Source organism: Vipera ursinii, assembly GCF_947247035.1.
Source record: "Vipera ursinii genome assembly, chromosome: Z".
Classification (NCBI taxonomy): domain Eukaryota; kingdom Metazoa; phylum Chordata; class Lepidosauria; order Squamata; family Viperidae; genus Vipera; species Vipera ursinii.
In genome coordinates, this window is record NC_139517.1 from 101,756,813 (window position 1) to 101,771,618 (window position 14,806).

Genomic DNA, 14,806 nt, shown 5'->3' on the forward strand with positions numbered 1-14,806 from the left:
CAGATGCACCACAGGATTCAACCTCCCATCTGTATGCAGATTTGTCACAGTCTTGAATGAGACTAATGACTGTTGTATTATCTGCAAACTTCAATACTTTAATGGAAGGATACCTGTGAAGATTCTGGAAAAGATAATCAAACAACGAATCAGCGAACACCTAGAGGCAAACAAAGTCATTACTAAAAGCCAACATGGGTTTGTCAAAAGCAGATCATGCCAGACAAATCTTACTGCATTCTTTGACCAAGTGACAAAATTAATGGATCAGAGGAATGCTGTGGATATAATTTATTTGGACTTCACTAAGGCATTTGATAAAGTAGATCACAACCTACTACTCGATAAGATAGAAAAATGTTGGTTAGACAGCATCACCACCAGATGGATTTGTAGCTGGCTGACTGGCCGTACTCAGCCTGTGGTCCTCAATGGAACCACATCTACATGGAGGGAAGTGTGTAGTGGAGTGCCCGAGGGCTCTGTTCTGGGCCCAGTGCTCTTCAACATCTTCATCAACGATTTGGATAGATAGGGAACTCATCAAATTTGCAGACGACACCAAGCTGGCAGGAATAGCCAACACTCCAGAAGACAGGCTTAAGATACAGCAGGATCTGGACAGACTTGAACACTGAGCGCTATCTAACAAAATGAAATTCAGTGGTGAAAAAAGTAAGGTTCTACATTTAGGCAAGGAAAACCAAATGTACAGGTATAGTATAAGGGGTACCTTGCTCAATAGTAACTGTGAGAGGGATCTCGGAGTCCTAGTGGACAATCATTTAAATATGAGCCAGCAGTGTGCTGCAGCTGCCAAAAAAGCCAACACAGTGCTGGGCTGCATTAACAGAGGGATAGAATCAAGATCACATGAAGTATTAATACCACTTTACAATGCCTTGGTAAGGCCACACTTGGAATACTGCATCCAGTTTTGGTCACCACGATGTAAAAAAGATGTTGAGACTCTAGAAAGGGTACAGAGAAGAGCAACAAAAATGATTAGGAGACTGGAGGCTAAAACATATAAGGAACGATTGTGGGAATTGGGTATGTCTAGTTTAACGAAGAGAAGGATGAGCAGGGGACATGATAGCAGTGTTCCAATATCTCAGGGGCTGCCACAAGGAAGAGGGAGTCAAGCTATTCTCCAAAGCGCCTGAAGGCAAGACAAGAAGCAACAGATGGAAACTAGTCAAGGAGAGAAGCAACCTAGAACTAAGGAGAAACTTCCTGACAGCTAGAACAATTAACCAGTGGAACAACCTACGTCTAGAAGTAGTGAATGCTCCAACACTGGAAGTTTTTAAGAAGAGACTGGACTGCCATTTGTCCAAAATGGTATAGGGTTTCCTGCCTGAGCAGTGGGTTGTTGTTGTTGTTGTTGTTGTTAAGATGTAATACCTGGAGACAGCAGAATAGAAAAGAAGGAACTGGAAAAGATAGCAAAATATGTACATGCAAATAGAAACAGAATGACTGTGACAAAAGAAAGCAAAGATAGAACCAATAGTCATAGGTGCCTTGGATGCAATTCCAAAACAATTGGAGCACCACTTGAGCACTATTAGTTTTGACAAATTCAGCATCAGTCAATTGCAGAAGGCAGCATTAATTGGAATATAATGTAACTTGAAATTTCTGTCTTTACCAATGACTGCAATTATCAACAATTGTTAAGTCTGACTTCTTATGTGGCAAGTGCCTGTCTGTTTAAATTCTAAAGTGTCAGAGCACTTTAGCCTCTTTGTTTTCTATTACTTTATTATTATTATTAGTAGTAGTAGTAGTAATAGTAGCAGTAGTAGCAGTAGTAGTAATAATCATAGTAGTAGTCATAGTGGCAGCAGTAGTAGCATTAGCATTAGTATTATTTATTTATTGGCAGAGACAAAGATAGGCCTAAAGAGAAGTGGGTGACATCTTTCTGTTGAGATTTATGCAAATTAAATATCCAAATGTGATTGGATAGAGAAACCAGTTATTTCATTGGATGTAACATGTGCCTAATGAAGCCCATGGCGTTATTAGGGCAGAGGTCCCCAATCTTTGGGGCACCAGGTACTGGTTACCTGGAGAGATGTTTTTCCACGGACTGGAGGGGGCGTGGTTTTGTGTGCTGCCTACATTGCGCGGATGGGGCTTTGCTTGTTTGTGCGGATAGGTTGCTGGCATGCTGCAGACCGGTATGGGTCCACGGACTGAGGGTTGGGGACCCCTGCATTAGGGTTTAACTATGGTCTATAAAACCATTGTTTCTTTCTAAGAGTTACTTTCTTTTTCTTACCTAAAGCTCTTCTTGCCCCCAAGTAACTTTTCCCAGTATATCTGCACTCTTTGGCCTTCCAAAGATTCTATGACTAAGCTGACCGTGTGATTTTCCTGAAAAATTGTTTTTGTAGTCAGGTAGTTGCCTAATTTGTCACAATATAGCTGTCCTTTTTTTTCCTCTGGAAAGATGCATCAGAGGCTTTAACTTGGTACCCCAAACTCTCCTATAATTCCCTCTTCAAAAGTTTGAAATGTTTTATTATTTTAAGCTTCATCATCCCTCAGAGATGTACATGTTATGCAAAGTGTTGATTGCAGGTCCAATCATTATGCTATAATCTGAGCAATGATTCAACTTAAACTCCAATACATAAAATGACAGATGGTACCATCAGCAAAGCTGTAGTAGTCAAACCAGGCTGAATCAGGACATAAAGAAGAATTCCAAACATAATTAGCAAACCAATTTGCCATCCTGCAGACACTGCTTAATGATGTGAACATGGAAGAAAACTAGATATCTGAAGTTATCTATTACTGTGTCAAAAGGGTGTGCCAGATCATATGACTCTGAACATAAGTATGGATCTTGGAGAATGCCTATATTTGGTAAACCAACCCAAACAAGCGAAACTGATGTCAGTGCCCAATAAATTGTGAATTTTTTCATCAGAAAAAGGAAGAGTTTGAGGCACATTAAAACATTTTGGAATTAAAAGATACTATGCAAAAACATGAGCTTTATCATTCTCAGATGCCTAACTGGAAGAAATAAATCAACATACAATAAAATATATAATAATATATTTGAACATGTCTAAACTATATTTGTTTCTTAGATGTATTTTGCCATGAATATATTCTATATAGCATTTCAGTTTACTTCTAAATTGTCAATATCATGTTATTAGTTTTCCTTTCTTTTTATCTTCGGATGATCTAGAAAAGAATTACCTAATAATTACCTAAAAATTTAATAATACCATATCTTTAAGTAATTCAGCTATTTAGTGCTAGGTGTCACGATTTTTAAAAAAAAAGATCTCAGAATTCACTGTTATGTTCTTAGATCATTATAAAGTTGTGTTACAACTTCCTTTTTTCCCCTCCATCTCATTAAAAGAAATATGCAGCAGTAAAATCTCAACAGCCATTTAACAATGTATGCAAATGTTCTAAATAGCTTTGAAGCAGAAAAGAAGAAAGAGTAATTCTCCCAATAAGCTTGGATGCATACAAAGTCTTTTCCATAATGAATGTGTCCAGATTTTAACAAAGGCCATGCATAATAAAAATGTAAATGAGTTTGCTTTACTAAAAGTATAACTTTAAAGTCTTTTGTTGTATGCTGTCCTGAAACTTTCCTTCAAGGTTATCACTGCTTGCATGGAGATTTACCCAAAACCTTCAACGGCATTTAAAAAAAACAACAACAACTCCAAACCGAATAGCCTATGTGTGATGTGCATGCAAAACTGGTCTAAAGCTGAGAATATGAATTGGCTCTGGGTGGCTTCAGCACGAAGCAAAAAGCCAACTATATTGCTATAAGACTGCCTGACGGACTCCATGTGGCTCCCAGCCTGGAAATTTCTTCAATTTTGACATGTGATGTACTCGTCACTGCAGTGGCAGCCCTGTCACTGAGAAATGGCACAAAGACAACAAGGCACCCCCTCCCTCTCCTTAGCCCTGCACATTGCAGCCCCCTGGAGCTGTCTGTCCATGGTTTCTCTTGCTTGCCTAGTTACAGACGGCCCTTCTAAACTGAGAGATAAGGGTGGGTGGACTGGATAGGCCCCAGCTGCCTTTGGGATGCAGCTTCTACAATAAATTGGCCTGAATGATGAGGGCAAACAAACAGTATGATATGTATTATGCCTGTCAATAATACAGCCCCACATGTTTCCGTCTTTGTATAAGCAGGACCAAAGCTTTTCTTCGGCAAGTTCTATTTCATCTCCTAGCTTTTCCTTCCATTCATATTATAACTTACATGACAGGATTCAGAAATTTTTATGATAGCGGCATTGTATAACCATTGTGTATCCATCGCCCCCCCATCCCAGCATCAGATTTACATTTTGTTATTCTTTTATGCCTCTTGCTTTAGAAATAGATGGCTTCTTAATCTTTCAGCTTCAACTTGAAGGGTACGTTACTGTGGAGTGGCATCGGGAACAGATGCGAGAGTTGAGAGAACAAATAATTAGCCTGATTGAAAGAAACACACAACTTCAAGAAACTATGAAGCAGGGAGCGAAAGAGCAGACTAACTTAGGTAAATTTTGCCTGTAAATCAATCATTAGAGATAACATCATATGCAGGAAAACAGAAAGAGTATATAGAAAAATAAATGGCAGAATAGTATCTAACCAGCAATTGCTCATTTCTTTTTATTTTGCTCTTTAATTTGAGTTGGTCTTGAACTTTGATAGACAGTGCAATTAATTTTTATTTATATGCTTATTTTCTGGATATTTATTCTGGTAAAAAGAAGATAACAGTATTTATCAACCCTCTACTAAATAATAAATGAAGAAATTAGGAAAAATGCCTATTAATGTGGTATACACATATATGTGTATACAATAGATTACTTCTCCTTCCTGCACACCAAAAAGTGGAAAATTAGAAATTTGCAAACATGTCATCTCTGCTTTCTAGAAATTAAGAAGTTTTGGAGCAACTAAGCCCATATCAAAACCAAGAGCCTTGGTGGAGCAATGGGCTAATGCCTCCTTAAGTAACACCAGCTGCCTGCAATTAGTGCAGGTTCGCATCTCACCAGGCTCAAGGTTGACTCAGCCTTCCATCCTTCCGAGGTAGGTAAACTGAGGACCCAGATTGTTGGGGGCAATTAAGCTGACTTTGTAATAATGCCGCTTGGGAGGGGTGTGAAAGCCCTAATAAGCAGGCATATACATAGAATGAAGGCTACTGCTAAGTTTGTAAAGCCGCCCTGAGTCTTCGGAGAAGGGCGGGATATAAATGGAATTAAAATAATAAATAAAATAATAATGTTAAGACATACTAATAATAACAAAGTACATGTAGCAAAAACAAAATACTGAAACATGATACTATTGGATGGGAATATAAATTAGCATGAAGTCAACATTTTTGCAGTTTTATCATCTCTTATGATTTGCCCATATCTTTCGCAAAATTTAGAACCACCTGCTAAAGCATTTTGTATCAGCTGTGAGTATTAATGAAAAGCAAAGGGTGCTCAAATACACTTGGCTCTTGAACTTATTTCTCAATCACCCTCTCTCTGACCAGCCAGCTGAACAGCAGGCGGAATTCTGTGAAGGTCAAGGGCAGTTGTGAAGGTCATCAGTCTGCCCACTGCCTTCCATCTACCATGGACCCGACTGACCTGCAGTGCACAATATGAATCTATTCAAATAGCCATGTAATTTCATGGTGTGCTTTATCCCCGCCTTATCCTTGCTTCTTTCAGAGAATGAAATAAAACTTTTGCAGAACAAAATGGAAAAAGATATGAAGGCAATGGAAAAGGTACTGTATCCTTTATTTATTTATGTCAGTGATTGATTAACTTGTACAATAGATGCAGGAATCTAGAAATTCACTAAAATAATATTTAAAAGATGATCCCTACCATTCTATTGTTCCTAGCTTGTTGCCTTTTATAAACTGTTTTCAAAATATAGGATTTCTGTGGAAATCATGCATCCTGAAGTTCACCTCGGTTCGATGCAAGCTGGAAAAGCAGAATGAAATACCAAATTATATAAATGGAAAGTAATATGATGTTTCTGATTTGACAAGTCTGGTGCTATTTCATATAATAGCAATTTCATAAGGTTGAATTTTTGGAAACAGAATGGAATCACTGACAATAATAATAGTTCATTATTAATAATCATAAATATGATGTATATACATTAGAGGAGGGGTCCCCAACTCCCAGTCTGTGGCCTGGTGCCAGTCCATGACCCACTGAGAACCAAGTCGTGCAAGCAGTAGACGATGTGGGAAGCTCCATTTCTGCAAACGGCAGGCATGCATGTGAAACCATTTCCTTCTCCCCCTGTTGCAGCAGCTGCCAATCTGCAGAGCCAGAAAGGTTGGGGACCACTGCATTAGATGAATTTTCTAAGTAGTCAAGAGTAGAGAAGTTAGTAAATAAAGTTAAACACACACTTTTTAAAACTTCCAAGTTGGTAATGGGCAAAAGGATGTAAAGGACTTTTCTTTGTTCTTTCAGACCAGGTATGTCCAAACCACAGCTTATGGGCCACATGTGATATCTGGACAGCTAGTAATGCAGCCCCACAAGATCATAAACTTTAACAGTATTATGAGATTATATATACATTAAGTATACATTATATACATTAACTACAGTGCATTCAGAAAGTATTCAGACCCCCCTCTTCACTTTTCTCAATTGTGTTACGGTACACAATTGTTGAAATTCATTTTTTTCTCATTAGTCTACACTCATTACCCCACAACAACAAAGTGAAAACAGATTTTTAGAAATGTCTGTAAATTTATTAAAAAAGAAAAAAACTGAAATATCACATTGGCATAAGTATTCAGACATTATATTTTAAAAAAATACTTTCCTCTTGTAATCTAAAGCTCCATAATGTTTTTTTAATTAGTTAACAAATGCTCACGAATTACTGAAGGCAGAACTTGACAAAGAGAAGAAGAGAGTGCAAGCAAAAGCTCAGGTAAGATTCTATTAAAAAAAAAAAGAGTATATATACTATGGAGGATTTCCTCATATGTCAAGGCCCATGAAAGATGTTATTTTATGTGTTTTGTAGCAATAGCAATAGCATTTAGACTTAAAAACCACTTCACAATGCTTTAAAGCCCTCTCTAAGCAGTTTACAGAGTCAGCATATTGGCCACAACAGTCTGGGTCCTCATTTTACTGACTTTGGAAGGATGGAAGGCTGAGTCAACCTTGAGTCAGTCAGAATCAAACTGCTGGCAGTCAGCAGAATTAGACTGCAATATTGCATTCTAACAACTGTGCCACCAGGGCTCCTGTGTTTTTATGTTTTTTCTGAGCTATATGAAAATGAATGTGAATACATAGTAATCTCAGAAATGTTTTTTTTACTATTGGAATTACCTTCACTATTTACCATTACATAGATAAAAGCTATCTCTATAATCTTTTCAGTATTTGCACACTACATCCAGTTCAGTGTTGCTTAAAACAACTAATAGTCCTGATGGTTCTGATTATGCTTTTAATTTATGTTTTATTTTTTCTCTTCTCTTAAGTAACTTGTTTTCATATTGGTCAATGCCAATTTGTTTTGTTTACAGCAGGTTAAATATCATATTGATTATAAAATACATTAAAATCAAACACATCTTGATTCACTTTTTTAAAATTTGCCAAAGAATGTCAGAGTAGAAAATGTTATGAAGAGTAAACCAAACCTGCTAAATAATCACTTCCTTTTTGCAGTTACATTCTGAGCCTAATTACAATTTATTTGTTCATTCTATTTTGTTAAGCTCAGGACCATGTAGGTCCTTGAGCTGAAGATCAAACCTGGGGAGAACCATATTGTTTCATTATAAATCTGTAAAGAAAAAGAAAAGGACAAGAATCTTCAGAGCTGTTGCAGCACAGAGAAATGAATGAAAAATGTTGTTTATTTTATATTTTTATAAATGGTCAATATGCTGCCATTTTGTTTTTAAGATAATCTATTCTTTCCAGAAAGGGATGCGGTGGCTCAGTGGGTTAGGACGCTGAGCTTGTCGATCAGAAGGTCGGCAGTTTAGCAGGTCGAATCCCGAGTGCCGCGTAACAGAGTGAGCACCTGTTACTCGTCCCAGCTTCTGCCAACCTAGCAGTTCGAAAGCACGTAAAAATAGGGACCACTACGGTGGGAAGGTAACAGCGTTCCGTGCGCCTTTGGCGTCTAGTCATGCCAGCCACATGACCACGGAGACGTCCTCGGACAAGCGCTGGCTCTTCGGCTTTGAAACGGAGATGAGCACCGGCCCCTAAAGTTGGAAAGGACTAGCACGCATGTGCAGGGGAACCTTTACCTTTACCTTTACTTTATTCTTTCCAGAACAATGAAGAGTTTTTTTAATATTGCATTATGGTAAACAATGTTGGGGAACCAATGAACATTGGGATCATTGAACTGTGATCCCAGCAGCTCCAGCATGAATGACTGAGTGAGGGATGCTTGGAATTTCAGTTTTGTAACAGTAGAATAGTCATATTCCAGTTATAGACAATATCCAGTGAGCATTTTACACAGCAGCTTCTTTTAGAAATTACACCTCAATTCAAGTTAGAAAATCATATATCTGTTCAAAATGATATGGCTATTTGCAGTGTTACGCTATACAAAAAGATAATAACTATGAAGCTATTTCCCCAATATTGCCTTGTGGATAGTAATCACTACATAGAACGGTATTATAGTAAAAACTATCTCATAAAATTTGGAAAGATTGGGGTTTATTTTTATAAGAAAGAGGAAGAGGAATTATTTTATCTACCATTGATTTTAAATATTCATTTTAATTTTCTTCAATCTGATATGTTTGCAATTCTTTCAGCTAGCAAGTTTAAAGGAGCTCAACCAATAACATCTTATTGCAATAGAATCATGATAAATGTAGTGATAAATAAACTAAAATCCTTTGTGGTTAAGGAAGTTAATGTTGATTAAAATCATAAATATTGGGTTTATTGTATTATTGTTGCTAATTTAGCAATATTTGCTAGATTTATTAAAACAAGATGTTTTTTTAAAAAATAAGGTAAAGGTAAAGGTAAAGGTTCCCCCGCACATGTGTGCTAGTCGTTTCCGACTCTAGAGGCCGGTGCTCATCTCCGTTTCAAAGCCGAAGAGCCAGCGCTTGTCAGCGCTTGCATTTTTTATGTGCTTTCGAACTGCTAGGTTGGCAGAAGCTGGGACAAGTAACAGGCGCTCACTCTCTTACGCGGCACTCGGGATTCGACCCACCAAACTGCCGACCTTCTGATCGACAAGCTCAGCATCTTAACCCACTGAGCCACCACATCCCTTTTAAAAAAATACATCATTGTTAAATATTATCGTAAAATATTTTTGTTCTTAATTCTTTGTAAGTGCAGGAAAAGTCTCATGTGAGAACACTATTGATTGTATTGGAACTTAGTTTATAAATCAAGTAAAATAAACATCTTCCTTCTAGTGCCAGAGATTTCAGCACCACATTTGTTATTTCAATGATGTTTAATTCTATTTTATATTTATTTTTAAGGAACTGAAAGAAGCTCAAGATGCTCTTGGAAAATTAGGGGAAACTGGAGCTCAGCCGGTAGCAAAGGTAATTTGGCCTGTTGACTATAAATGTATTTTATTTTATTGTAGAGATAGTCCTCAGCTTATCACTACAAGCAATATCAGAATTTCCACTGTAAGTAATTGTAGTTGTAAGTCAAGTTGGACCCAATGTTACAACAATTTTTAGAGTGATTGTAAAGCAAATCATTTGGTCATTGAGTCATGCTGTTGTTAAGCAAATCCAGTTTCGCTAATGGGTGGTTGGTTTTTTTTGCCAGAAATCAGTAAAAAAAAAGTCACAAATCATGACCAAATAACTGCAGGACACTATTAAGTAGAAGCCAGTCATCAAGTTCCCAAATTGTGATCACCTGACCATGGGAGCAGTACATTAGTTGTAAATACTTTTTCTGAGGCCATTATTTCGTCGCGATCTTAAGACATTTCTGTTTGTACAAGCCGGCCTAGCCTGAGGGGGAGTGTTGGGGTTATTTTATTTTTTGTTTTTTAACTTTTTTGGGGGTTTTTAGTGTTGTATTTATATTGTTTTAACTAGGGCAATTTGTTTAATCTTTTTTTAATGTTTGTATTCACTATTTTATTCTGCCCTGTGAACCGCCCTGAGTCCTCAGGGAGAAGGGCGGTATATAAATGTTATTAAATTAAATTAAATTAAATTATAACTTTAAACAATCATTAAGCAAATGGTTGTAAATCAAGGACTATCTATACATTAAACAAATGGTTGTAAATCAAAGACCACTTTTTTTAAAAAAATCCATTTATATCCCACCCTTCTCCGAAGACTCAGGGCGGCTTACAAGCTTAGCAGTAGCCTTCATTCTATGTATATGCCTGCTTATTAGGGCTTTCACACACACACCCCAAGCGGCATTATTACAAAGTCAGCTTAATTGCCCCCAACAATCTGGGTCCTCACTTTCCATATTTAATATTTTATTTTCCTGTTTTTGAATTAAACACATTGAATTAAACACATTTTAGTTCCTTACTGGGATCCCCACCTGCTTCCGTCGCTCACAACTCGGCGGATGCCTTAGTGGAAGCCTGGGAAAGGGCAGCCACTGAGGCACTGGACCGAGTTGTACCCTTGCGGCCCCTGACCCGGCGCAGATCCCAACGAGCTCCATGGTTCTCCGCGGAGCTCCAGGAGATGAAGCGTCGGAAACGGGGCCTAGAGAGCTGCTGGAGGTCCAGCCGATCCGATTCCGACCGATTGCGGTTAAGAACCTATATTAGGTCTTATCTCTCTGCGATGAGGGTGGCGAGGTGTAATTACTTCTCCACCCTCATCGCGTCCGCAGATAATCGCCCGGCCGCCCTGTTTAGGGTGACTCGCTCACTTCTTAATCAGGAGGTGAGGGGGGATCCCTTACAGGGTCGTGCCGAGGAGTTTGGTCAGCATCTGTCGGACAAAATCGCTCGGATTCGGACCGGTTTGGACTCCAGCTGGGCAGAGTCTGACGATCAGGACACGGGCGGTCTTGTCAATGTTATCTGGGAGGAGTTTGATTCTGTGACCCCTGATGAAGTGGACAGGATTATGGGGAGGCTGAGCTCCACCACATGTTTATTGGACCCGTGCCCTTCCTGGCTGGTTTATGCAGCTAGGGAGAGGACACGAGGCTGGTTCCAGGCGGTGATATCTGCTTCTTTGAGTGAGGGTAATTTCCCCACCGTCTTGAAGGAGGCGGTGGTGAGACCTCTCCTCAAGAAGCCTGCCTTGGACCCAGCTGTGTTGAACAACTTTCGTCCAGTCTCCAACCTTCGCTTTCTTGCGAAGGTTGTTGAGAGTGTGGTGGCGCACCAGCTCCCTCTGGTCCTGGATGAAGCGGATTATCTGGACCCGTACCAATCGGGTTTCAGGCCCGGGTACAGCACGGAGACGGCATTGGTCGCTCTGGTGAATGATCTCTGGAGGGCTCGGGATAGGGGATGTTCCTCTGTCCTAGTCCTATTAGACCTCTCAGCGGCTTTCAATACCATCGACCATGGTATCCTGCTGCGGCGTCTCAGGGGATTGGGAGTGGGAGGCACGGTTCTTCGGTGGTTCTCCTCCTATCTCCTGGGACGTTCGCAGTCGGTGTTGGCAGGGGGGCAGAGATCGGCCCCTAGGTCTCTCGTTTGTGGAGTTCCTCAGGGGTCGGTTCTCTCGCCTCTCCTGTTCAACATCTACATGAAACCGCTGGGTGAGATCATTCGTGGTTTTGGAGTTGGGTATCATCAATATGCTGATGATACCCAACTTTTTATTTCTACCCCAAACCACCCCAGTGATGCCCTCGCTGTGATGTCCCGTTGCCTGGAGGCGGTTCGGGTCTGGATGGGGAGGAACAGACTTCAACTCAACCCGGACAAGACTGAGTGGCTGTACATTCCGGCATCCCGGGACATTCAAATTGTTCCATCTCTTTCTATGGGGGGTGAGCTGTTACCCCCCGTGGATAGGGCTCGCAACTTGGGAGTCCTCCTAGATTCACGACTTACTTTGGAAGATCATGTAGCAGCTGTGACTAGGGGGGCTTTCGCCCAGGTTCGCCTGGTGCGCCAGTTGCGGCCCTATCTGGACCGGGATGCCCTGTGTACGGTCACTCATGCGCTCGTGACCTCTCGCCTGGACTACTGTAATGCTCTCTACATGGGGCTTCCCTTGAAGACCACTCGGAAGCTCCAACTGGTACAGAATGCGGCCGCGAGAGTTGTCTTGGGAGTTTCCCGGTACTCCCATGTTACACCTTTGCTCCGCGAGCTACATTGGTTACCAGTTGTCTTCCGGGTGAGGTTCAAGGTCTTAGTGACGGTTTTTAAGTCCCTACATGGCATGGGTCCGGAATACCTCGGGGACCACCTGCTGCCGGCGTCAACCCCCCTCCGCCCTGTGCGTTCCCACAGAGAGGGCCTCCTCAGGGTGCCTCCAGTCAGAGAATGCCGGCTGGTGGCCCCCAGGGGGAGGGCCTTCTCTGTGGGCGCCCCGGCCTTATGGAATGAATTGCCGGTGGAGCTCCGGATGGCACCGGATCTCCGCTCCTTCCGGCGCGGGTTAAAGACCCACCTGTTTGAACAAGCTGGCCTGGCCTGATGGGGAGTTAATTGGGTTTTTAAATATTTGTATATTTTACTGTTTTATCTTGGGCATTAATTTAATTCTATTTTAACTTTTGTAGTTTTGTACTTTTATTATCTGCCCTGTTCACCGCCCTGAGTCCCTAGGGAGAAGGGCGGTATAAAAATTTAATAAAACTAAACTAAACTAAACTCAAATTTAATGGAAAATAGGAGTGATTTGCATAGATTACTTGAAGACATTCTTATACAATATTCTGTGCTACAAAACAGATGAAGGATCTTACCAAAGGAGGCCAAAAGTTCTGTCTTTCCCAGTGCTGTTTCCAGCTGTGGCCAGTCAAACATTTCCACTGATAAGACATGAAGCTAACAGACTGCCTTTGTTTGCAATTCACAAGTCTGATTAAGGACATTAAAATCCATTTAGGCAATAGCTACATCCAATATTTTAGAAATAATTGCACGAGAATACAGAAATATTAATATATAAATATATATTCTTACATGGAAGATGTACATTAGATATAAATAATAAAGTAATCCTACCCACACGGATGAGGAAAACAATAGGATCAAAGGAACCACATGCTTTATAATTTGTTAAAAATAACTATAGAATAATAAACCGAAAGCGGAGCATGGAAGCTGTTTGCTGAGGATTGGGCATGACGACTGAAGACAATGGGAAACTAATTGTCTCAAAACATGCCTTGCTCCAGATTTGTTTTCAGTTGCTTCTCAAAAAATTATGAGTAAAGTTAGAAGTTCAGATTATATGGCTTAGCACCTGAAACTCTATCAAGATGTCACAAAACATTATGCAATGGCCATATTTCTTTCAGCAAGCTTTTAAAAACCAACTATTTACAACTGATCGCTTTATTATAAAATCTCGTTGGTTATGGTTCTTTAACCAGCATGTTCCAATACATGGATGAGTCAGCAGGTGCTTTAAATAATGAAGGATTGTTTTTGTATTCCTTCCTAAAGATATTCTTAATATGGAGCTGATAAAACTGTGTTTGACTAAAGGCTACTGTTATCCTATATCTTTCTCAAACTTCAAATAATGGCACACACCAAGCAAGTGCTCAGAAGTTAATGTCTAAATCCATGTATAACTCACCTGCTCCTTTGATGCTGTATTGGCTGCAAAAGGAATTTGCTTTCCTTTATTAATCAAACCTATATTTGTAAAAGTGTGACATGTAGTGGGAAAGTCACACATGCTGAGATTATCTAGACTGGAAAACAGTCCCAAAAGAAAGGAGAGAAATATGATCAGTTAATTATAATGTGGTAAATAGTTTTGAAATATCTGTGATTTGTTTTCAGATAAAAAAAGTAATTTGTTATCAAGATGTTTGTGTTTGCTACATTTAAGAGGGTAACTCAGTAACTAATATATCAGTGTCATTATTCCGTTAAACATGCGTTCCTAGTGAATCATTTTGTAGTATCAACTAAGAGTTATAGCTCCAGGCCCTGATCTAAGAGAAGGTACACTTTGCTTTGAGCCTGATGTGGTTTAAAGCCATTATGAATGGACTTTATGGACTTAAGAATGGAAGGGGATGCCTTGAACTGGGACTGAAAGACATATTTTAAATTTGGAAAAATTCTTATTATTAATAATAAAGCAAACCTAGAAAGAATCAGATAAATGAATTTCTTTCTATATAAAAATTATTTTTCTTTGAAAGACATACATTTTAAAGATAGGAATAATACTTTCTTCCAGTTCATTTACTTCATTTTAATTCATTGTATGACGGTCCCACATTTATATATTTAGAAGTCAGCTCTTCAAAGTTCATTTTGAATCCCAGGAAATGACTGCGTGTTTCCAGTCTTACCATAGAAAAATGCATTTTAAAAAGCAAAGAGAATAAGGAGCTGTGGGCAGAGATGAAGTGAATAATGATTCTGTTGTATAGTGAGTTCTGGAGAGCAGGAAGGACGCCGAGACGATGAGTACAGCATGGCAGATCTTTATTCGGTGGATGTGACTGTACTGGGGAATAGGGGTTACCTGTCCTCCTTTTATACCTGGCCAGGTGAGCAGCTGGCCAATCGGTTTGAACCTCTGTTTCCCACCGAAACTGGGTTCCCGCCAAAACAGATACAGTTCAACGCCCCCTGTTGG

General features: G+C 39.7%; 1 protein-coding gene across 1 annotated transcript in view; it reads left to right on the top strand.

Moving 5' to 3' along the window:
• The window catches only part of LOC310649802 (uncharacterized protein C10orf67 homolog, mitochondrial), a 66,369-nt gene that overhangs the window by 27,148 nt on the left and 24,415 nt on the right, over window positions 1-14,806 (top strand). The window contains exons 6-9 of the mRNA XM_083378596.1: window positions 4,414-4,555; window positions 5,742-5,800; window positions 6,916-6,987; window positions 9,551-9,616. Of these exons, the coding sequence (XP_083234722.1) occupies window positions 4,414-4,555; window positions 5,742-5,800; window positions 6,916-6,987; window positions 9,551-9,616 (339 nt within the window). The remainder of the gene's footprint in view (window positions 1-4,413; window positions 4,556-5,741; window positions 5,801-6,915; window positions 6,988-9,550; window positions 9,617-14,806) is intronic.